Here is a 23338-nt window from a genome sequence, read left to right on the forward strand (position 1 = left end):
CCAAAGACGTAAAAGAGGAAGAGGAACAATTAGCGTAGCGTTTTTAAACATGCAAGGAGGACGCAGAGTGCAAAAATGGGCTGAAATACAGGACAGTATACTGCCAGGTGCAATAGATATCTATGGGCTTGCGAAGACACATTTAAGGAATGAAGAGAGACCACCCCCACATAGCAAAGTGCAATGGGAAGGATGCAACACAACAGATAAAGAACAACAGGGCGGGGTCTGGGGGTACTCACCGGAAGTAATATGAAATGGAGCCGTATAAAACCTGAATGCAGGGAACATATGTGGATGCGATGAGGAAGGATTGGGAAATGCTCTGTATACCTGGCAGTAGTGTACCTGTGGACTGGTCAAAATTCCCCGAGCCCAAAATACAGACATATTTAAATGCATAGCCCAAGATGTAATGAATCTAAGGGGCAAAGGAGAACTGTTGATTGTGGGAGATTTCAACGCACACATAGAAGAGCTGGATGGACAGACTGATCACCAGGGACATGAACTAAAGAGATTCATAGACAGACACAACCTTACGCTAGGAAACCTAAGCAGTAAATGTGATGGAAGATACATATGGAGTGCCAGAGGACGGTGAAGCTGCATCGATTACTGTCTCCTCTCCCCCCGGTTAGCAAGAAAAGTAAGCCGCATCCATATTGATGAAGGAGGTTTATGGAGTGTTGGCAGTGACCACAACAGGATATCAATTAGCTTCGGTAGCATACAACTAAAACGACAGGGTCACACAAGGACAATCCCACTACACGAAAAAGTAGGAGAAATTGCACAACAATTAGAAAACCAAGATTTAACAGACAAAACATATCAGGACTGGCTGGCACTACTCATAAACAAAGACAAAGTAAAAGAGACAGAACCTGTGGAAAACAGCAGAAGACTGAAGAAATGGTGGGATAGGGAAGCCAAACTTAGCATCAGGAAAAGGAAAGAAGCACTAGTCCAACACAGGAATGCAGTAAAAAACCACAGAATAGACTTAATTGAGGAAACTCGGCATAAATACAGGGAATGTAAACAAGAAGCAGCTGAAACTGTGCAACGGAAGATCAGACAAGAGGATTTAGAGTTTGTACAGTCGTTGAGAACATCAGGAAAGAAGGCACCAGCAAAATTTTGGAAATATATCAAATAATTGTCTCAGAAAAACCAATCATACAGGAACGGCCTTCAGACAGATCAATGCACAGAAAGAGAACTGGAGCAGTTACAAGTGTGGATGGCACAACAAATGTCGGGGGAAACGCAAGCCAGCACGAAAGCGACAAATGGAGACCAAGGTACAAGTGAAGAAACAAGGATGGAGGTAGACACCATCACAGAGCAAGAAGTGAGAAGTGCACTCCATAGATTGGATGCCTCAAGCAGTAAGGGCCCAGATGGGGTACCCCCAAGAGTGCTCAAGGAATTAGGTCCAAAAGGACAAGAATATTTAAGAAGACTATTTAATGAGGTAATCGTATCAGAACAGATACCAGCAGAATGGAAGCAAGCACATATCACAACGATCTACAAAGGAAAAGGCCTAAAAAATTATTTTAATAATTACCGACCAATTGCAGTCACATCAGCTATCTACAGGTCATTTGCAAAGGTAATTGGAAGTAGACTAGAAGAACAAGTATATAGAAGAACACGCGATCCTGGGGGAAATGCAGAACGGATTTCGGAAGGAACGAAGACTGGAGGACAATCTATACATACTCACACAGATCCTGGACATAAAAAGAAAACAAAAAGCAGAGATACATTTAGCATTTCTTGACATTAGGAAGGCATATGACTCCGTACTACATGGACCACTTTGGCACCTGCTTAGGCGATATGGCATCAGGGAGAAGACGATCAACATTATCCAGGCCATTTATAGCGGGGCTACTGCATCAGCAAAGTGGAAAGGAAAATTAACCAAGCCAGTGGAAATTAGAAAAGGATTAAGGCAAGGCTGTCCCACTGATGAAAACAAACAAAAGGGGATGGGAGTGAAATTGTGCTACTGGGAGAATGGGCTGCAACAGATGGTGACAATTCCGGGGATGACTCTACGCGGATGACCTTGTACTGCTGTCAGAGGAAAAGAAAGAACTACAGGAAATGCTTGATCTCTGCGGAGGATTTGCGGAAGAAAGAGGTCTGCAATTCAACACCAGTAAATCAGCCATACTGAGTATCGGAGACCAAAAGGGAGAAGCGGAATTCACAATTCAGGGCTCAGTTGTACCACATCAGGAATCATATACCTATCTCGGTGTTGATATAGAGGCTGCACAGCATGGATTCCAACAGTATGAACAAAAGCTAAGTGGAAAAGTACAAAGAGCAATTGGATATCTGAATAGGACGGCACAATGGAGCTTTAACTACACACTAGTGGTACGGGAAGTTTGGAAAACAATGACGTACGCTGATGCAGTACTGTGCATATCTGCCAGTACCAGGGAATTTCTTGAACGAGAAATTGGAAGAATGGCACTGAAAGGACACAGATCAACACCCAATGAAGCTGTAATAGGACACCTTGGCCTCTCCACATTTGAAGCAAGGGAAACAAGTAGCAAAGCGACATTCGAAAACAGGCTGATGAACATGGAAGAGCACAGATGGCCAAGAATAATATACAAAATGACGTTGTTTGCAGGAATTTCTACTCGGTGGAATCTTAGAACGCGAAAATTAGAAGCTAAGTACAATATCCCAGTTATGCTCCTAGAAAGGACATCGCCAGGACTGTCGGACAAAGAAATTCGCGTTGCGGCAAGTTGCGGCAACGGAAACAGATACATGGACAACAAGCATGGAGAGAGAGAGAGAAAAAAAAACGCGTTGGAAATCTATAGGACGAAGAAGACACGTATAGCAAATGTCATTGGGCTCTACGATAACTCCCAGGAAAGCGGTAAACTGTTTGAGGCAAGGTGTGGAGTGCTGCGCACAAGGGAGTGGAGGAGCAAGTTTGAGCCCATCGATGCTCACTGCCAGTTATGCAAGGAAGGACTTGTGGAGAACATACTGCATGTTGTACTGGACTGCGCCGACCTGTGAGGTAAACGGACGTGCCCTATAGAAGAAGCACTCGGCCTCTATACAACCAGCGTAGGGGACGCAGAGGTGACAGCAACGATACCCCGTTTGAGACAGTGGATGACACTGAACAGAGTGGAACGACAGAAACAGGAGCGCAGCAATGAGAATACAAACAGGACCCAGCTCAACGACAACAAACTACGAAGTAGTACCGGGCAACGAAGGCAATTGTAACCTACACATACGCGATTCGAACCAGTTCGAAGTACCAAACAAAGTCAACGGAGAAGAGGCCGGCGCCACCAGTGCCACCACATGAACCGGAAGCCAAATGTGAACCACAGAAAGACAGGGACGCAAATGAAAAGGAACATAGAAAATTGAAAGCATTGAGCCATTGAAATTGAAATGCAGGAAACTTATTGGCATGTCCGCACAGTTCGCTGTTTGCTGGACCCGCGTTAGAAAGAGGCCCGCCAGGGGTGCCCCTATACCATCCATCCGTCCATCCATACATCCCTCCCTCCCTCCCTCCCTCCCTCCCTCCGTCCGTCCGTCCATCCGTCCGTCCGTCCGTCCGTCCGTCAGTCAGTCAATCAATCAATCAATCAATAGAGGCTCTCCCTACTCCTCTACTGCGCCTGTGCGCTCCTTTTGTTCGCGGCCTCTTTCGAAATAAAAACTCCCTCTGTGAACCTCTGTGAGCAAAAAAGTCCCGACGCTGTCTGGCTTCTTGAACGTCTGACACATTTTTCTCAACGGCTCAGCATTTCATTTCAGTTCGCTTATCCGTTTATCCTCAGGTGTGGATCGTTGTGTGAATTGCAGGGACGGATTTTATGGTGGATTGTTATGTCAGGCCCTGTGTCATACGCTTGCAATGTGGTTGCCGCCGTATGTGGCAGGAGTACGGAATCATTTAGAATACCTAGTACAGTGTTGCCCGTAATCTTTAATTGTAATTTTCTAGTTAATTGCACCGTCGATTGGAATGAAACTTGCGCAGTTTTTGTCCTGGTGGCTTGGACTATCGAATACCCACACTAAATGACATTTGATCGGTGCTGCTTTACAGTACCTTTAAGCGTACTTCAGAATGAACTCTGCTCTATACGGCTGCAAGCCCTGCTGCTTCTGTTAATGTAGACTAGCCCACATATCCAAAACGGCTCTTGACTGCTCGTCTGAGAACTCCCTAATATCGCCATTTTGTCACCCCGACTATACAGGAGTAGCAGACGACGCTGCTCCGTCGATGCGCATCGTCTGCTTACATGCATGCACAATCCGAATGCGCATCCACCGTCTCGATCCACCTCTATTTATTCGATGTCATAGCTACTTTACACTGTAACCCATGTCCCTCCCCTCTTCAATGCTCTAAGCCCTGAGGGTAAATAAATAAATACATAAACCGCACTTTCCGGTAAAGAGACATCAAGTTCGGCAATATTTTGACCAAAAATCCTTTATAGTCTTTGGGTAGCCTTTCTTTCATGGGCTGTCGTCTCCATGATACGCGAAGAGTAATTTTCTTTTGTTATCTGTTCTGATAAGAGGTCACCACCCTAATCACAGCAGAGAACCCAGTGCCTGACTTCGCAGTCGCGTGCTGATAAGAACTAAGGCGAACGCGGGCTGGTAACGGACTTTACTAGTGAGCAACCGGAAGGAACGGCAACGGTGGCTGAGTTCTTATGGTGCTGTTGGTGGTACGAATGGCTATGGTGCTGAAGCAAATGAGCGCTTACACAGTTACCCTCACTGTCTCAGTCGTGAGGTGTAATGGCTCGAGTTTCATGGCGTGTTGTGTGACATTGTGCGGACATAGGAGGGCAGAAAGCCCTGTGACCCGGTGAGGAGGGCAGCGTCTCGGGACGAGAGTCGCCGATATTTCGAACGGAGTATACGACGGAGGATATTTCTTCTCCTGTTCACTGTGCGGTTTTTAAGAAACGGAGAGATGCCGAAGTGCCAATGAAAGATCGGAATGTCGGCAGAAATGATCCCATCGTGAGCAGCGATTGATAACGACTGCCTTAGTGAACAGTATAAACAAGTTTACGTCATGCTGGTGAGTACAAGATTTGATCATCGTTGCCCAGCGACCTAAAACACGGAATTGCGATTGCATGCTCTGTTGTCCCGTGGCGACGCTGCGCTTTTAAGCGTGTGTCATGGCAATGGGGAAATGACAAGGGAAGCAGTTCCTCAAAGTGCAGGACAGACATGACACACAACTGACACAGACGCTGAGTCTTGAGTCAGCACGTCCGCACTCGAATTCAAAGCAAAAAGAAATGCTCTGTCGCCATGCACGTGGCAATTGGCTTGCCGTGTTCTGAATGTATATCTTCCCGCTAGGACGGCTTTGTCCCGGACACATTTCTCGCCCGTAAGACAGTCGCCCTGCCCTGTAACACGCCCTGCCCGTAACACACATTTGCTATTTTGCTGAAGGGCTGCTTGCCCTACCTATAGAGTCCCTTCCTGGGCTTAATGGACAAAGTGTGAGGCGACACGGTATCAAACCCAGGCTGTGCCTGTATATGGGTGGATCCTTTCGGTTTTCTTCAGGCACTATAACGGCAAATACCGATTGCTTTTTATAAGTAGCTCCTGGAGTTGCGATGGCTCAGACTACGTGTTTGACGAAGAATATTGCATAATAGGTTTCCCTCTCCCATAGTTTACTACACCGTACTCCACAGAACAAACATAATTCTTTAGAATATTCCCATAAAACGCGCTGATAGCAATGCAAGAAAACTGAAATACCTATGAAAACAAACGGACAAGTGTGCTGCTAAGGTTTATTATATAGAAACACCACGGATATTTGCACCTCTCACACCTTCTCTTTGGTGCCAACACGACAACTATACGAAAGCAATGACTGTAGGAAACAACTATGGGAAAGAAATAGGAAAGGGGAGGAGGCACCAGTTCACTACACGTGCCATTACTCGCGTACGACGCAGAGATTGACAATAACAAAATGAAGAGGGCAACCCATGCCCAAGAGGTTGTGTTGCAAAATGCCGAATAACCTCCAGACGCACCGACCAATCGAAAGGCGCGCCATATCTGATCATTTCCGTGTCCGTGATTGGTCAACAGCCGGTCCCGTGCCGCGGTCTACCTCTCTTACGCCGTGCGAACAGAAGTCGCAGCCCCGTCACGAAGAAACCAGATAAAGGGTTGCCAGATAAGAAAAAAAGACGAGAAATATGACGAAAGCTGTCGGCGATCGGGCTGTTTGATCGATTATTTATGATTCACGTGTCATATCGATTGGCCTTTACGGCCCGAGGGGTGAAATGAGAAATGGTCTGAAGGGTGAGGAAAAAAAAGCGGACTTCACGATTTTGCACCGTTTGGCCGTGGAAGGGTAGGCCCCATTTACGCGCAGACCCCAATCGTTTTTATACTGTTTGCTTTGCTAAAGCGTTCGACCGTCGATTGGGCAGTTACGAAGTTTTCGAGCGCGGTGAATGATGTGCTTAATTTCTCTAGAAGTGCTCGATCGCTTCCGGGAATTTTCCTTACTCTTTCTTTCTTTTTTATTCTTTACGTTCTTGTGGATTGCTTTCGTCGCAGCCCTTGGTCGTGTGCTCCATTCGCGGTTGCGAAGACAAGTCGTTAATAACATGGCAACGGGAGTGGGACGTCATACGCGATTTTCACGCGTGGCTTTTACGCGTTAAAGGGGTACTAAATTGCACGATTTTGAGTTCCCATGCAGCCTAATCGCATGCTGAGCGCCATATATACTAAACGAAAAAAAAAAAAAAAACACGAGTTAATAGAAGCGTCCTGCAGTCGGCAGGGCTGGTTCAGCAAACTGTGGAAAACACGGAGCACATCCTCATGCACTGCACAAGATATGCGCACAAATGAGCTACATTGAAGGCTGCCCTAGACCGCTTGGACAGTAGAACCTTCGATATAGTCAAGGTGCTGATCATATGGGAGCCCAAGAAGAGAGATGCAACGTTGTCAGCGCTTGTAAACTTTATAGTGAGTACTGATATCGAAACTGTATTTTAGGACCACCGTGTGCCAGGCCTGTGTCGTCGAGTTCCTTGTTCCAGTTTTAGTTTGTCGTGATTCCTTTCACTTCTTGAGTATGCAGAAATGCATGTGCATATGCAGTTCAGGGAGGGGGAGGGGTGATGTTTTTTATTTTTTCATTTTTCTTTTTCATCTCCTTTGGGTTTCATTCATTTATAGGGGTTCTTTATGGGAGTAGTAGAATTTGTCGGGTGATGAATTCGATTTCCCCCCTACCAGCAGCATGGTCGTGCTGAAGACTGGGAGGTGGTGGGTTCGAATCCTGCCACCGGCCCCGTGCTGTCTGAGGTTTTCCCTAGGATTTTCCTAAGACTTTCCGGACGAATGTCGGCACAGTTCCCCCTGAAGTCGGCCCAGGACGCATACTAACACCCTCGTCCCCCACTCCTTCCTGCTGTCTTCCCTCCATCTGTCCAGATCTGTACGCTGCTCATAGCCACACTTGCTTCGCGGCGCTAAAACGAAATAAAAAAAATCTCCCCTTTTTTTTTTACATTCAAACTCAACTCAACTCGAAAGAGGAGTAATAAATGTGACCACCATCCACACCAGATGCGTATATACTAACATTTCGCCGCCGTCTCGACTCTGCGGGTGTCCTCACATGATACTCACGGAATTAGTGTCGTAGATAGAATCTCAGGGGAGGTGCCTAACCTCCATGCATCAAACGGCCGCGAGAATAATTGGCGTCAGGTTGACGCTCTCCTTCTGACACTGGTGACATATTGCCGCCCCCAGGCGGTCTGCTAATGCATCCAGACGCAAGAACAACAAGAAAAGGAAGAACCTGCTAGTTTCGTTTTCTGCGTCAGTGCATTCTTTTTGGCTCACGCGATTCAATCGCGAACACAGGCTGGTCGAAGCGATCGCCGTAGGCATCGTGACACGTTGCACCCTGATAGGATGTCCGCCAGGCCTAATTAAGTGGCTCGTTTAGGGGGTTGCCATTTGCGCTGGCACCAACCCTTCCTGGCGCAACTCGTACCTCTAATTTAATCCTCGGGACGTCGACCAAAAAAATCACAGGAAGTCGCAAAGCTGAGCTGCCGCCAAAATGATTCGCTGCGGTCGAGGGTATTGTAAACGATGAAAATGTGCAGAATACCAAATGGCAGAGTATTTATTTCGACAAACCATTCCGCAACTGTTGTAACTAGTGACTTGCCAAGCAGCACAACATCTTCGCCCAACATTGGACCACTACTGGTCCAAGATTGGCCAAAGACTGGTTCAATATTGGTCCAAGATTGGTTCAATATTAGGCCAATATTGCCAATATTGGTCCAAGATTGGTTCAATATTGGACCAATATCGCCAATATTGGTCCAAGCTTGGTTCAATATTGGGTCAGTATCACCAATATTGGTCCAAGATTGGTCCAATATTCGGCCAATATTGATCCAAGATTGGTTCAATATTAGGCCAATATTGCCAATATGCCAAGGATTGGGCCAATATGTTGTGCTGTTTCGGTTCTAACTGTAACCAGTGATGGGCAGCGCTTGAAGTACCCGGTACTTCAGTAGTTCAATTACTTTTTGGGCATTTTTACTTTACTAAATAATTCTACTACACAAATAGTTTCTGCTTTCATAGAACTACATTTTGCTGTACTTTCGGTTGAAGTACTTGAAGCATCCTTCGGTGAGCCTCGCGTGGTTGCATGACAGCCATTGTGGTGTTCATTGTGGTGTTTACAACGCTGCACCTTCGGCCTATTTTAGTCAGTTGGCAATCCTGTCGGAGCCGATGGTGATGGTGATGTGATAAAGAAAAGAATGGGGACCCAATGCATTGGGAAGTCTCAACGTGCTCTTCGATTCGTTTGCTCATGCAGATAGCGTCCGTGTGCGATTTGTCTAAAAGGTTGCATTTGAACGTATGCATGTATGCATGTGTCGTAATCACTTCTCTATCATTTATTATTGTTGTAGTTGTCGTAGTATGTATGTGCATATTAGTCTCCGTAAACAGCGAAAAGGCGGTGCATGAAAACAGCACGATATATTTTAGGGTACCTAAACGGTACTTCAGGTACATGACTCACTACCTTGTACTTCACTTACAGTAGTTTGTGCCGGCGAAACATCATACTGCATTTAAAGTGCATATTTTTGCAAGTAATAACTATACTTTACTTGTAGGGCTTTTCCTGGTAGCTTGCGTAACTACTACTTTTTGCGGTAACAGTTACAGTAACGAGATACTTTTCTACAAAAGTAACTTTTAACCGGACCTAGTAATCGCTTTTGGCTAAAGTAACTGTAAAGTGTAAATGTAACACTGTTTCTCGGTTATGGCAATGTTTTCCACGTGTCACTTAGCGTCGTTTTGTCGAGTCATCAAGTAGAATGTCGCTTTTTTTTAAAACCAGGAATTCTGCGAGTTCTCTCATCTCATATGCAGGCAGGATGGACTTACACTTACGCCCACCATCCTGTAAAGACCGTGGGAAATCCATTGTTATAATAACACGGTATAACTATGCTATAGGGCAGTACAAGTGCTAAAACAAAGTTTTTGAAAGTTGCATTTATTCGGAACCGTAAAGTAACTAAATTGCTTTAACGTAGTAACTCTAGCTGTAACTGTAGTTAAATTTCAGGAAGAGTAATATACAGGGTGTTTCAGTTAAATCCCTGGGCTAAATAATTCGCGAACCGGTGCACCAATCGAATAACTTTCTTTTTTAGAAGTATCTGTCCAATACCGCCTACAAGATGCGCACCGCGTGAATGAGCGGGAGGCGCTCATTATTTAAATAAAAATGCAAATGAGTTTCGTAAAAAAGCGTAACTTCTAAAGCAGGGCGCTGTCGGTATTAAAATGGGTACTACCCCTTTTGGGACCTTCAGTGGACACCTTTCAGAGAAAAATCTGCCACCGAAGCGGGTCATTTGTTGCAGTAATTAATTGGTTTCGGTTTACGTATTTTTGTCGCGGCTGGTCGCGGCGAAGCGCAAAAGGACGTAATTCATTGGTGTAATTCATTGGTGTAAGGACGTAATTCATTGATGGATAAGGGAGTGAAAGAGCGTCTTTTTGCGCTTCGCCGCGACCAGCCGCGACAAAAATACGTAAACCGAAACCAATTAATTACTGCAACAAATGACCCGCTTCGGTGGCAGATTTTTCTCTGAAAGGTGTCCACTGAAGGTCCCAAAAGGGGTAGTACCCATTTTAATACCGACAGCGCCCTGCTTTAGAAGTTACGCTTTTTTACGAAACTCATTTGCATTTTTATTTAAATAATGAGCGCCTCCCGCTCATTCACGCGGTGCGCATCTTGTAGGCGGTATTGGACAGATACTTCTAAAAAAGAAAGTTATTCGATTGGTGCACCGGTTCGCGAATTATTTAGCCCGGGGATTTAACTGAAACACCCTGTATACCCACTTACTCTTATACAAAGCTTCAGCACATAGCACGCTGAAGGCCAGCCATTGTACACAGTGACATCTCTGTCACTCTTGGGGGCCCTATTCTCGTCAAAGTAACCGACCTCGCTTACTCTGTGTCTCGCCTTTCAGTGGTCGTTACGTGAACAAGGCCTGAAGAACTGAGGTGAATGCAAACCCAACCCTCAACGCCCTCAGTGAGCGCTCAACCGATAGTCGAGCTCTTTATCCTGCAATCTTCGTGATAAAGTACACTCTTAAAAACGAACTTCGCCGCATAGCACGCTCCTAGCCAACCATCATCTCGAACGATATCGTTATCTGCCCTGATTTTGTGAAAACGGGAGGCGTACGCCTTTTTGTGACACTTACGCTGTTCATAATTGTCACAAAAAAAGGCGTACGCCTCCCCTTTTCAACGAATCAGGGCAGATAACGATATCATTCGAAATGAAGGTTAGATAGGAGCGTGCTATGCGGTGAAGTTCGTTTTTAAGAGTGTACTTTATCATGAAGATTGCAGGATCAAGAGCTCGACTATCGGTTGAGGGCGCGTGATTTATTCTTCTTTCATTTATTTAGCTTTTTTCTTTGCGGAATAGCAAGCCGACGTCCCGTTTGGCTGACCTTCCTTCCTTTTTTTCCCATTTGGTCTAATAAATATATGCAATGACAAATGAGACACAAAGTAATCGAGGTCGATTACTTTGACGAGAATAGGGCCCTTGGTTTCTGGAAACGCGGGGGCGCATGCATTTTTTTGTGACAATTAATATTTCTGCATAAGTGTCACAAAGGGGCGTACGCCTCCCGTTTACAACAAATCAGGGGCAGAGAACGATGTCACTCGGGATCATGGCTAGGAGCGTGCTATGTGGTGAAGTTCATTTTTAATATATATATTTATATAGCCGAATATATTTTATATAGCCGAACCATCATTTCGAATGGCATCGTTCGCTCTGCCCTGATTTGTTGAAAACGAGAGGCGTACGCCTTTTTGCTTTTTGTGACAATTGCCAACTGCATAATTGTCACAAAAAAGGCATATTCGTCCTGTTTTGTAACTGCAACTGCAGCTCAGCTACTATTTTTGCAGGCTAATATCCTAGCCATGCGGCAAACTCAACGCATTAAACGGAATGACATTAACTTCGCCCCCTACACTCTTAAAAATGAACTTCACCTCATAGCACGCTCTTAGCCAACCATAATCTCGAATGATATCGTTATCTGACCTGATTTGTTGAAAACGGGAGGCGTACGCTTTTTTTGTGACAATTATGAACAGCGTAAGTGTCACAAAAAAGGCGTACGCCTCCCGTTTTCAACAAATCAGGTCAGATAACGATATCATTTGAGATGATGGTTGGCTAGGAGCGTGCTATGAGGTGAAGTTCATTTTTAAGAGTGTAACCAACCATAATCTCGTATGACATCTTTCTCTCCCCTGACTTGTTGAAAATAGGAAGCGTAGCCGTTTTTTTTTTTCTCTGTGTGTGTGTGTGACAATTATGCGGGACATCATTGCAACAGAAAAGGCGTACACATCCTGTTTTCAAGAAATTAGGGGACAGGACGACGTCATTCGAGATGACAGTTGGTTAGGAGGGAGATGAATTTAATGCCATTCCGTTTAATGCGTTGAGTTTTCCGCCTGACTACACCCTAGTGCGTTCTGCTGCGGGCGGATGCGTGCGTGCGCTAGTTGCCGTGGCAACAGATACGTGCGCGACCTCCCGAAGCAGGACGCAAGGAGTTCGCCCGAACTCAACTTTTTCCGACGCACGCAGCAGCCCGCAAGCGGAGAACGAATCGCGAGGCCGCCTTCCGAGCGTGCGCAGTAGGTTTCTCTCTGCGAGACTGTTTTCAACATGGCGGCCACCCAAGTGGAATCCTACTCGGCGCTCATTGGCCTACGGTTTTGTGACGCACGCATTCGGACGCAGGTATGTGAACAGCGGAACGGATTGCTTACAACGCACGCATACGCACGCAGGCTCCCGCACGCAGCAGAACGCACTAGTGTGAACCCTGCTTTAAAATTGAACTTCACCGGATAGCACGCTCCCACCCAACCGCAATCTCCAACACATCATTCTTCCCCCTGATTTGTTGACAACGGGAGGCATACGCCTTTTTGTGGCACTTATGCAGTTGATAATTGTCACAAAAATGGCGCACGCCTACTGTTCCCAGCAAATCAGCGCACAGAACAATGTCAACAGAAGTGACGGTTGGCTAGGAGTTTGTCATGCGGTGAATGTGTTCGGTTAAAATCCGAACAGGTGGCAACCGCACTCTTAAAAATGAACTTCACCACATAGCACGCTCTAAGCCAACCATCGTCCCGAATGACAACGTTCTCGCCCTAGATTTGTTGGAAACGGGAGGCGGAGCCTATTTTGTGCCTATTATGCACGGCACAGAATAGGCTCTGCCTACCGTTTTCAACAAATCAGGGGCGAGAACGTTGTCATTCGGGACGATGGTTGGCTAAGAGCGTGCTATGTGGTGAAGTTCATTTCTAGGAGTGCGTATTTGTCTCCCCCCCAACCCCCACCTTGGAAGCTCTTTTCCGCCCCTGGAAAAAATACTGGGAACGCCCATGCCTGCGAGTGTTTTTCAGTTGCCAGGTACGCTTGCTGGCACTGGCCGTCCGATTTCAAGATATGATATCTAGATCAACCTACTCGCTATCATCGACTCAATGTTACAAAAACGATGGCAGCCCACGATGATTAGAGACGTCTGCTTTCGGCATTTTCGTAAATTGAGCCAATTAGTAACTTCGGGTACTGGCGGGATAAATTTGGCTCAATTATCCGCGAGAACGATGTTATCTCTTTGCGGACCACGTAATCGAATTACGGTTTGAGTTTTGCGTTTGATACGGCCACGATACGGCGCAAAGATGAGTCGAAAAAAGGGCATTGGTTGATGCCGTGTTGATGTGGCCATTTTGTCGCCTCGAGAAACCTGAGGGTGTGGCTAATGATGAGCAGCGCCGCGAACATTTTTAAATATTAAAAACAAAATGTTCCTTAGCCGGTCGTACGTGATGTACGCTGGTGTTAATCCTTGTAATTATCCGTCACGCGCAGCCCATGCCGCATTATGAAGCTGCTTCGTTAATTAGGTTTCCGCGTGATTATTAGCGAGAATTAACCGTGCAGGCTCGTGGGAAAGTTTTCTCTCTATTCTATAGAGCAGCTTGAGCCATGTGGATAGGAGTAGAGGTGTCGTGGTGTTCACCAACGGCCACACGCTATTAATATAGAAATACACCAAAACACGATCCTACACTCTAAAAACAGAGCTTCACCGCATAGCACGGTCCCGCAGCCAAACATCATCCCGAACGACAACGTTCCCTCCCTTGATTTCGTGGCGATAGGTGGCGCACATCGTGCCATGTGGTGAAGTTCCGTTTTTAGAGCTGGGAATGGTGCCTTTTTTAGAATACACTCTTTAGAAGGGTTGTCTTACAAAACACCCTTGTGTATATGTTAAATCACGAAGGTGCACTCTTAAAAATTAACTTCACCGCATAGCATGCTCCTAGCCAACCATCATCTCGAATGATATTGTTATCTGCTCTGATTTGTAGAAAGCGGGAGGCGTACGCCTTTTTTTGTGACAATTATGAACAACATAAGTGTCGCAAAAAAGGCGTACGCCTGCCGTTTTCAACAGATAACGATATCATTCGAGACGATGGTTGGCTATAGGAGCTTGCTATACGGTGAAGTTTATTTTTAAGAGTGTGTGTGCCATTAGGATATGGCATTTGCACCCGAAACGTGTGTATTGCAAAAATCACACTTAGCAAAAATCACACTGCGATTTTTGTGTTACTCGCGAATGACGATGAAAAGTGGCAGCAGAATTGCCGCCCAATGGATATGGTGTTTTGGGGACGCTGTGGATAGGGTGCAGTGCCGAACAAAAATTTCACGATCAAGGAGAGGCCTCATTTGAAGTCTCCTCTCATCCCATTAAGGTCTTCATTAAAGCCTCCGGGTCCTCCTGTGCTGGTCCACCATTATGAACGACCGCACGAGCCTGCTTCTGTTGTCCTCCTGAGTGTCGTCGAACGAGAGAGAGAGAGAGAGAATAATCTAAGAATAAATGGTACTCCGGCCGGTATTACGTTAACACTTGTCCAGAACTGTAGGTTGACGATATTGGTGCCCAGTTTTACGTTCGTTTCATGCTGTTTTTATTTATTTATTTTTTTTTGTATTGCTGAGGGGGCAAAGGTATTCCAAAAGCAGGGAGCATACAAATTCCATTTCAGGCGACTTTGACCTCGTTTTCCTTCGTTAACTAAACTCGATTGTGTCCAGTCTAATTTTTTTTAAATGTCTCCCCCATCCACTGATGTCATAGACGGACATCTCCTTTCCGTCAACCAATCCCCTCCCCCATTAGCTCTAACTATGACGTAAGCGCGCACGCAACGTTGTCTCCGCCGGCTAGCAATATATCACGCAGTACTTGAGACGTATAAGACAACGTCGAGGCAAATTACGGGAGATAAGTTTGCATTTTCGGACGCATAATAAATGATGATTTTTATTTTTGTACTCACGGACAAGAAGAAAGCGCCCAATCTCAAGTAACCATCAAACGGGAAAAGAATTCAAACTCGCCCGAGGGGGACATGGCTCGTAGGCAGCGTGCTCTCCCCCGCCAACTTCGGCACGTAATGGATCAAATTATCGAGCAAAAGCTATCCGCCATCGCCTAACTCGAGTCACGACGTTATTCTAATTCGTGTGATTTGGCTGGCCGTGTTTACTTAGGGCGCTTGAGAGGCGGATCTTTGTCTCTCGATATTAGTTGTAGTCGTTAACGGGTGTTGGAACGAGTACGTTTTCTTTTTCCCTTTGTATATGGGTTCGGGTTGTTAATCGGTTGCTTGGTTTGGCTTCGCGCGGTGTTGCTGTAATACTTTTGATTGATTTCGTCTGATTAGGGTGTAACGATGACTGGGCAAATCGGTGCTGGCAAAAACATTCCTCAGCGCGGGGTTCGTGGTGGATCGGTGGTTTCGTTTTGACACGGCCACGGGGATAATAATAGTGCGGAAACGACGATTTCGACGGCGTGACGACTTGAAGAGAAAAGTGGTGCTTTTGCGCGTAACTCTTTCTACCGTGGTATCCGCTGCTCACGTATTCTTGTTATCGGTTGTCTTTAAATGCAAGAAGGTCCTCCCCAAGTTGTTTCACAATATAAACCTCTACCCGAGAAACGTCATCATGACGTTGGTAGATAGACTGAAACCGAAACAGATCGGAAGGGGAGAGCTGGGTTCCACAAATGGGCATTTGTTTGATGTATAGACCATATGCGGAATTCAGAGACATCTGTCGGGCGCCGCCGTCAACAGGAGGCCGTCCGCCATGTTCAAGGGTTCTTTGATGGCGCATTTGTAAGCGAGGACTATGCAGTCAGCGAATTTTGGCTATTTTGCTGGTTTGTGAATTTATTCAAGCTAATTTTGTTGATTTGCGTGGCGATGCCGTCATACTGTGTCGTTCCACGTTGCACTCAGAGTGGAAATATTGGAGAGGACGGAAGCAAGGTGAGCGAAATCTGTTTCGTACTCGAATGACTTAACATGCGTGAGAAATGTCAACAATTCCACATGGCTGGGAAGGGTTCATCGGGTGAGGAAAGTAAGGGTGAGGATACCGACACGAGAGTAAAGTAGCAACAGTACCCAAACTGACAAGCACTGCACAAGACAAATTGTCCGTTCGAGTGCCTTCCCGCCAGTGCGTAGGCTGGCTCCCCTTTCACTGTGCGTTCTCCAACTTTTATAAGCTTGCAACGGAAGCCAAGGTGTCCTGTAACTTAATCAGCCTTTTGCGGACGGTTTGTCCGAAACCAACGCGAATTTCCCCATTCATTATCATTAATTTATTTGTTGTTCCGAAACGTGGACTCCCTAGCCGTTGCGAATAAATTCGCTCTTTACGTTTCGGATTATACACAACGATGGCATTAAACACGTCTGGTACGTACATTAGGCGCGAATCTCGACAGAATAAATTACGCATACTATGCGTGCACAGTCGGTTTCTTTTTTGGTGCTCATTTATGGGTGCCTATATATAACACATACCTGCTAGTACATTGCTAATTGATCATCACACCGCAATGTTTCTGGTTTTTTGGTTACAGGTCTCTTTTCACTGTTTTCCAGCAGACAAAGAGCTCCGGAAAAAGTGGCTCGTTGCCATAAAGCGTGTTCCAGACTTCGACGTAGACACAGCTCGCATCTGTTCGAACCACTTCATTGCTGATGACTTCGTAAGGAATGTTGCCAGTGGGCGGAGGATACTACATGACGGAGTCATCCCTTCTGTGTTTTCATTTCGTGAGCTGCCAAAGAAGCGTAGAGCTCCACTGCAGAGAACCATACCGCCAAGGCCACAAAAAGCTAGAGCAAGACCGCTACGAGAGGTACAGCAGAACGAGGGCGCATTGTCACCCATAGAAAATGCTTCACTAGCCGCGGACACTGTGTTTGACACCATGAACAACGCACAGGGGGGGCAAAGCGATCCAAGCCTAACCTACAACATGCAGCAACAGAATGAAAATGAAAACGTGCTGACAAAGGAAGAAAGGCAAATACAAGAGCTGCAGCGAGAATTGAAAGAAGCAAAATCAACAATAGCGAAACTGCAAAGGGAAAATGAGCTGCTCCAGGAAAGGTGTAGAAAGTATGAAGCTGTGCCCGCAGAATTTTCCGTTGAGAGATTTAAGGATGATGATGACAGCTTTCAATTTTACACTGGGCTGCCCAGCTATGGAGTCTTCAAAGCCGTTCTTGACTACCTTGGCCCAGCATCACAAGACGAGGGTATGCCATGTGACGACCAACCAACATTTTCCCGGCGGGGTCGAAAAACTGTTCTCAGCACAGAGGACCAGTTGTTCCTAGTGATGGTCAGACTAAAGCTTGGACTGTTCCAAAAAGACCTCGGGCATCGTTTTGGCATCCACCAGAGCACCGTGAGCAGACTCTGCACTGACTGGATAAACTTCTTGTACCTACGTCTGTGTGAGCTACCACTATGGGCCACCCGGGAAATTGTTGACAAGAACATGCCACCAGCCTTTGTGGATAAGTATCCAAGGACACGGGTCATCATTGACGCCACAGAAATAAGGTGTGAAGTCCCAAGTTCTTTTGTTCTACAGTCTGAGACATACTCAAACTATAAATCATGCAACACATTCAAAGGTCTGGTTGGAATATCACCAGATGGCCTTGTCACATTTGTGTCAGCTCTGGCTACAGGATCCATCTCGGATAGAGAACTTGTCAAGAAAAGTGGATTTCTTTCACTCCCGTTTACGGAGGGAGATGTCGTCATGGCAGACAAAGGCTTCACAATCGGTGACCTTCTGGAACCACTGAAAGTGGAGCTGAACATACCACCATTTCTGAGACAACAACAGTTTGCAGAAGAGGACGTGCTGGAAACTGAAGCAATAGCGTCACTCCGTATTCACGTTGAGCGCAGAATTCAAAGGATCAAAAACTTCCACATATTCGATCGTCGCATACCCATAACAATGGCTCCCCTGATCAATCAGCTGTGGACTGTGTGTGTTATACTGACTAACTTTCAATCATCTCTGATAAAAGATAGCTGAATTGCACAGTTGTAAAGGAATCATGACACGCAAGACCCTGTTTCACCAACGCCGATTAACACCTGAACAGGGATGAGCGATCCCTTAACAGTGTTTCACTAAAGGGAGTTATTGTCACTGAAACATTCATCGCGTCACCAACTGACGTTTGTAAAAAAAATTGAGCAGTACCTTCAAGTTTTAGCAACATTTGATCTCGGTTCAAAGTTAACCGGTGTTTGGTGAAATCGTGCCTGAGTGTTCTAAGTGAAGACTATTCAGATGAAACTGTTCCAACTTTATTCCAAGTAAGGCACACTGACTAGATTGCTTAGGAAATGCCGAGCATGTATAGTTAAGGAGTCACTCCCTATGTATAGTACGTCATGTAATCCCTGACCCTGCTTGAATATGTAACCTAAGAACTTTTAAAGGACATTTGTTCAAAAATAAATCTGTGTTCAATGTACAGTCGAAAAAATAATGGAAGAATAGTCGTGCACAGTTCACATGCAGTTTGCCTGCTCAACTTGAACAATAAATGGCAGAGCGTCATTAAAATAAAAGCTATCCAACTTTCTTTTCATTTCTGACCAGGCTGAATCTGAAAAATCCACACGTGTAATGATAATCCATCCTGAAGAATACACAACAAAGTGACTCCACCTCATGTTTGCACAATACATTTGCCCCATGACCTGGGGGTAGTACACACTGGTCTCCTTCAGTCTGGGTTTACCGTCCACAATTTCTATACAGAACTGGGAATCTTCGAGGGCATCCTCCAGAGTCGTGGATCTCTTCGTCCAGGGGCATTTCACCTCCAACAGTCCATATGAAGGCTGCTCATGATGGTCATAAATAACACGATCAGGTGTGGCTGCCAGCCAGGGACTGCCTGGCCTGACCATTAGTCCACAGTTCTGAACCATGACATTATGGCCAAGACGTTCCATCACTTCGGTGTACCTGGCAACTGCTTTCCCCTCGCTTGAAATTCCATACCTCACCGCTAATGACGTAAACGACTTAGGCCGAACAACATTTCGAAGTCCAACATTTGTCCACGGTTGCTTACGTCTCAGCACCATGTCGAATCTTGATGCTGTCAGCCTATTTAGCCGTGCTTTTTGCCATAGAGAGCTGTTGAACTGCTGCCTGGTGTCCCTTTCCATATCCCTTGCCTCTTCTTCTGACAAACATATGTTCTGAAAAACATGTTAATATTCAGCTGCACAAATATTGTCTACACATCACGTCACAACATTGAATGGTCCTCTGCAATAATGGTGCAACTGAAATTTTACACTTCATATGCAAAAGAAGAATCTGGAATGCCACCATGCAGATTATTACAAACAACATTCTGCAAGACATACCGGCCAATGTTGTTCTTTTTTTTTTTGTTCGAAATTTTTCCAGATATTACAGTGTGAAAGCATCCTTTTAAAGGGCCGCTTAAGTCATTATAGCAGATAATTGCGAAAATTGTCCAAATGAGATGTTTTCAGGCAAGTTTAAGCTACACTGCATTTAAACCGTATACAAGTTGTAACATTACCTTCAGAGTCGAGACGTGAGCCACATCTTGAGGAGGCGTCCACTGTGGTTCATCCTTAAATAAGGTGAAGATTGGTATGGGACCAGATTGTACAGCATGAAGTCTCCCAAGGGAAACCAGTGCAGTATAATCTGGTGGGAGAGGGGACAACTGAACATCCATTGTAGAGCCACGGGGGGCTCGTCCAAAACTCGTGTCAACATACGAACAACTTGAGGCTGAACCGAGAACATCCACAAGACTAGTACTGCAACCTGCTTCTTGTAACCTGACTGCTAGTGTCTGTGAGGCCTCTCGCTTTTGGTCCTCCGTGCGCACACGCTTACGAGTGTCATAGAGCCTGCATGGCAAAGGGGCTTCTGAGCAACCTTCTGCAACTCTACGCCAGTTAACATTCATAACAATTTCGGGTGCCATTGATGTGCGTGGTCGCCTCCATTGTTGTGGGAGTTCCGTTGGTGCCAGTTCTTGCGGCGGTTCATTGTACCCGAGGCTTTTCAGCTTCGATAGGACCCGTAGTACCGCCAGAAGGTGGTGGCAGTACCCTCCGCTTCCTGCTGGACAGCTACAGTGAGCGTACTGAACAGCTGGCCCTGCACATAGAGTTATGTTTACTGTGTATGGCGCCTGTGTTTTCTTTTTGCTCCTGTAGCATTTGCATTGCACGGCGTAACTTGGTTGGACAGCACTGTAAATAAAGGATTATATGTGTCAGCAATCCTGTGCACATAGGACAATTGTGAAATACGGTGAGCTAGATGAGCACACCATTCATGAGCGTGATTGACTTCACATGTGAGGCGATCAACAAGCATACAACCACTGTCATTATTTCGCGAGGTGCTGTAGGCGCGTGATGCACGCACCACAAGTGCAAAAGAAGTTCAAGATAAAATGCGCGTGCGATGTGACGTTCTGTAGGTGTGTGATGCACGCACCACAAGTGCAAAAGAAGTTGAAGATAAAATGTGCGTGCGATGTCTAACTAGATTATCACTTGCGCTGCGGCTTTCGTCCTGCAAGCTTGGGATACTTCGAGCGAAATCTCATGCAGTATGTGAGACCACCAAAAGACATTTTAGCGCGTGGAAACGACAAGTGTGAAAAGAACGTACCTTGGTAGTTTCTTCGTCCGTAGTGTTGACACAAGAACGTACGACTCGGTTACGAAATTATAACTCCGGTTCCTGTGCTTGTTGGACGAAGATTTGCTCGCACTGTACTGCTCTGTGAAATCTACAGGCAACACGGGAAGACCAGAAAGGTCCGAAGACCACTCTGTCATTTTGAAGTGGCAAAAGGCAGCTCTTATAGCGGATGTAAACGATGAGAAGCGTCCACGCACGACAGTCGGCTACGATCAGCTGTAGGACGCTACCCTTGAACATGGCGGCTGCGCTCCTTCCTCCCGATAGATGGCAGTCGTTTCGCATAAGGTCTATTGAAAGAAAACTAGGACCGAAGGTCGCGTCCCTTTTAGAGACCATCGTAATCCCCTCGAGACCGTGGCTTTCGGGCGCGACCTTGATCGCCACTATGGCTTTGAACGTAGTTCAACTCTACCAAATTCGTGGCGCTGTCGAACACTATGACGTCATTTGCTTACAAACAGGTAGAGGTCTATTGGCAATGTTTTAGACACGCTACTACAGGTTGGAATCTGGATTTTTTCTATGTTGTCCTAACTTTTCATTCGAGCACTGTAAAGTTTGTCTTGCGCTCTTTCTTGTTTTTTCTTTTTTGCACGTGCACGCAAGACACATTAGAGTCTTACACTGAGCTTCACCACATAGCACGCTCCTAGCCAACCATCATTTGGAATGATATCGTTCTGTGTCCTGATTTGTTCAAAACAGAGGGGAGGCGCCTATCTGGGACATGCATAATGTATCCCTGATAGGCGTCTCCTCCCATTTTCAACAAATCAGGACACGGATCATCCGGAATGACGGCTTGCTAGGAGCGTGCTATGTTGTGAAGTTCTGTTTTAACAGTGTATGATTCTTCCCGCAAACGAAACTTACTGATGTAGTCGAAACCCATTTTCTAAAAAGAATTCTCCCGTCTTGCTTGCTTCGAATAACATTTGCGGAACCCTATTTTATTTTCCAATCCAATCCAATCCAATCCAATCCAATCCAAAACGGAGCAAGAACCTTATGTTCCGAATCTAGACCAGATAGCAAGCGCTACAGAACTGACATATCATTTTTGCGGAAGATTGATTTTTGAGAATGCCCGACGCTCGCCATGCGGTTGCTCGATCTGATTGGACAAAGCACCCGCGACAAAATGAATGTCGGCACAGTTCCCGTAGAAGTCGGCCCAGGACGCATATTGCCCCAGGGCGGTAGTCGCGACGTTGCCCACCTCTGTGAGGCCGACAGCGGCGAGCCCATTCATCAACACCACCGCCGCCGCCGCTTTGCGTCTCTGTAAATGCATTCTGCACCAACCAGCTTCCGTGGCCTATAGGGGTTACGATGATGGCATTTGACGCCGAAACTATGGGAGGTCACCCGGGTTCGAATACGGGCGCCGGCTGTACTGGCTTGGTGTTTTCCCTGGGTTTTCCTCAGACGGGGCTTTAAGACAAATGTCGGCATTGTTCCCTTTGAAGTCGCCCCAGGACGCACTGTGCCCCTGTGCTAGTCGTGACGTCGCCCGCCTAAGCGTGGCCGACTACGTCAGACAGTTCCGTCACCGCCACCACGAGTTCACAAAGCCATTTTTACAAGCTTCGAACGATCGCTCGATCGTGCTCGGCAGCTCAGACAGGTATGCAATGTTACGTACTAAAAACCGAAGCCTTTCTCCTTTTCGTCCTTTAGCGTCCTTTAGCGAAGGTTCTTTTGAGGGTTCTGGCGCAGAGGTCTTGACTATAGCTGCTCTAAGCTGACAATACCAGCAAGATCTACGAAAACAATTGCGGAACTTTCGGAACAAGACTTCAAAAAAAAAAGAGCAACCCGCGATATGTGCGTCAGGTGCGTTCAAATAAATTTCTCACAGTGATTGTCCAGAGAACGGTACTGACTCCTGCCCGAATAGAGTTTAGCGAGGAACAGGATACTACGTCGATGTCTATCTGAGTTCCAGTTCCGGTCTCTTGCCATTGTGAACGCGTCAGAGGAACCCTCACGACTTCCCTGAATATGCAATGTCTCAAAGCTGCCGAGGAAAGACGGTGGCTATATATTTTCTAACTAAAAATAACAGATTTCGAGAAAAAAGAAAAGAAAAGGAAGAGAAGGAAAGAACGAGAGAAATTTAAAGTTTGCAGAGAGTATATACAAGGCCATTTCTTAGATATCACAAAGCATAAAAATGATACGGGGCAAGATATTGTAGATTCTTTAGGACTTGGTTCAGATCTAGGTTCATAATTACATTTGTACCAAATTACTTCTAACAACGGAATATGGAAAGACACGCGCCTGTCTGCTACTATTGTCTTGAGCTCTGTGAATGTGAGCGTGAATGTGACCGGCAACAATGTAAGAGAGGACGTACTGAGGGTGAGTGCGGTGTGTGTCCCTATGCGTTTCTTGGCGTGATTGGATATAATCGATACACGTAAAAAAAGAAGACG

The 23338-nt window shown here is 46.0% G+C and overlaps 1 protein-coding gene and 1 long non-coding RNA gene across 2 annotated transcripts; one reads left to right on the forward strand and one right to left on the reverse strand.

The window, feature by feature from the left end:
* The first annotated feature begins 15916 nt into the window (after nucleotides 1–15916).
* On the forward strand, nucleotides 15917–18654 carry LOC135392750 (uncharacterized). Its single transcript, XM_064623473.1, has 2 exons — nucleotides 15917–16119; nucleotides 16722–18654. The coding sequence occupies exons 1-2, from the start codon at nucleotides 16054–16056 to the stop codon at nucleotides 18204–18206; spliced, it is 1551 nt and encodes a 516-aa protein (XP_064479543.1). The 5' UTR covers nucleotides 15917–16053; the 3' UTR covers nucleotides 18207–18654.
* A 187-nt stretch (nucleotides 18655–18841) lies between these two features.
* On the reverse strand, nucleotides 18842–21078 carry LOC135392752 (uncharacterized). Its single transcript, XR_010422207.1, has 4 exons — nucleotides 20862–21078; nucleotides 19952–20339; nucleotides 19747–19877; nucleotides 18842–19393 (listed from the first exon to the last, which is right to left on the reverse strand). It is a non-coding gene; the product is annotated as an uncharacterized LOC135392752 (long non-coding RNA).
* Nucleotides 21079–23338: the final 2260 nt, after the last annotated feature.

The sequence above is a fragment of the Ornithodoros turicata genome, chromosome 4 (assembly GCF_037126465.1).
Source record: "Ornithodoros turicata isolate Travis chromosome 4, ASM3712646v1, whole genome shotgun sequence".
NCBI lineage: Eukaryota > Metazoa > Arthropoda > Arachnida > Ixodida > Argasidae > Ornithodoros > Ornithodoros turicata.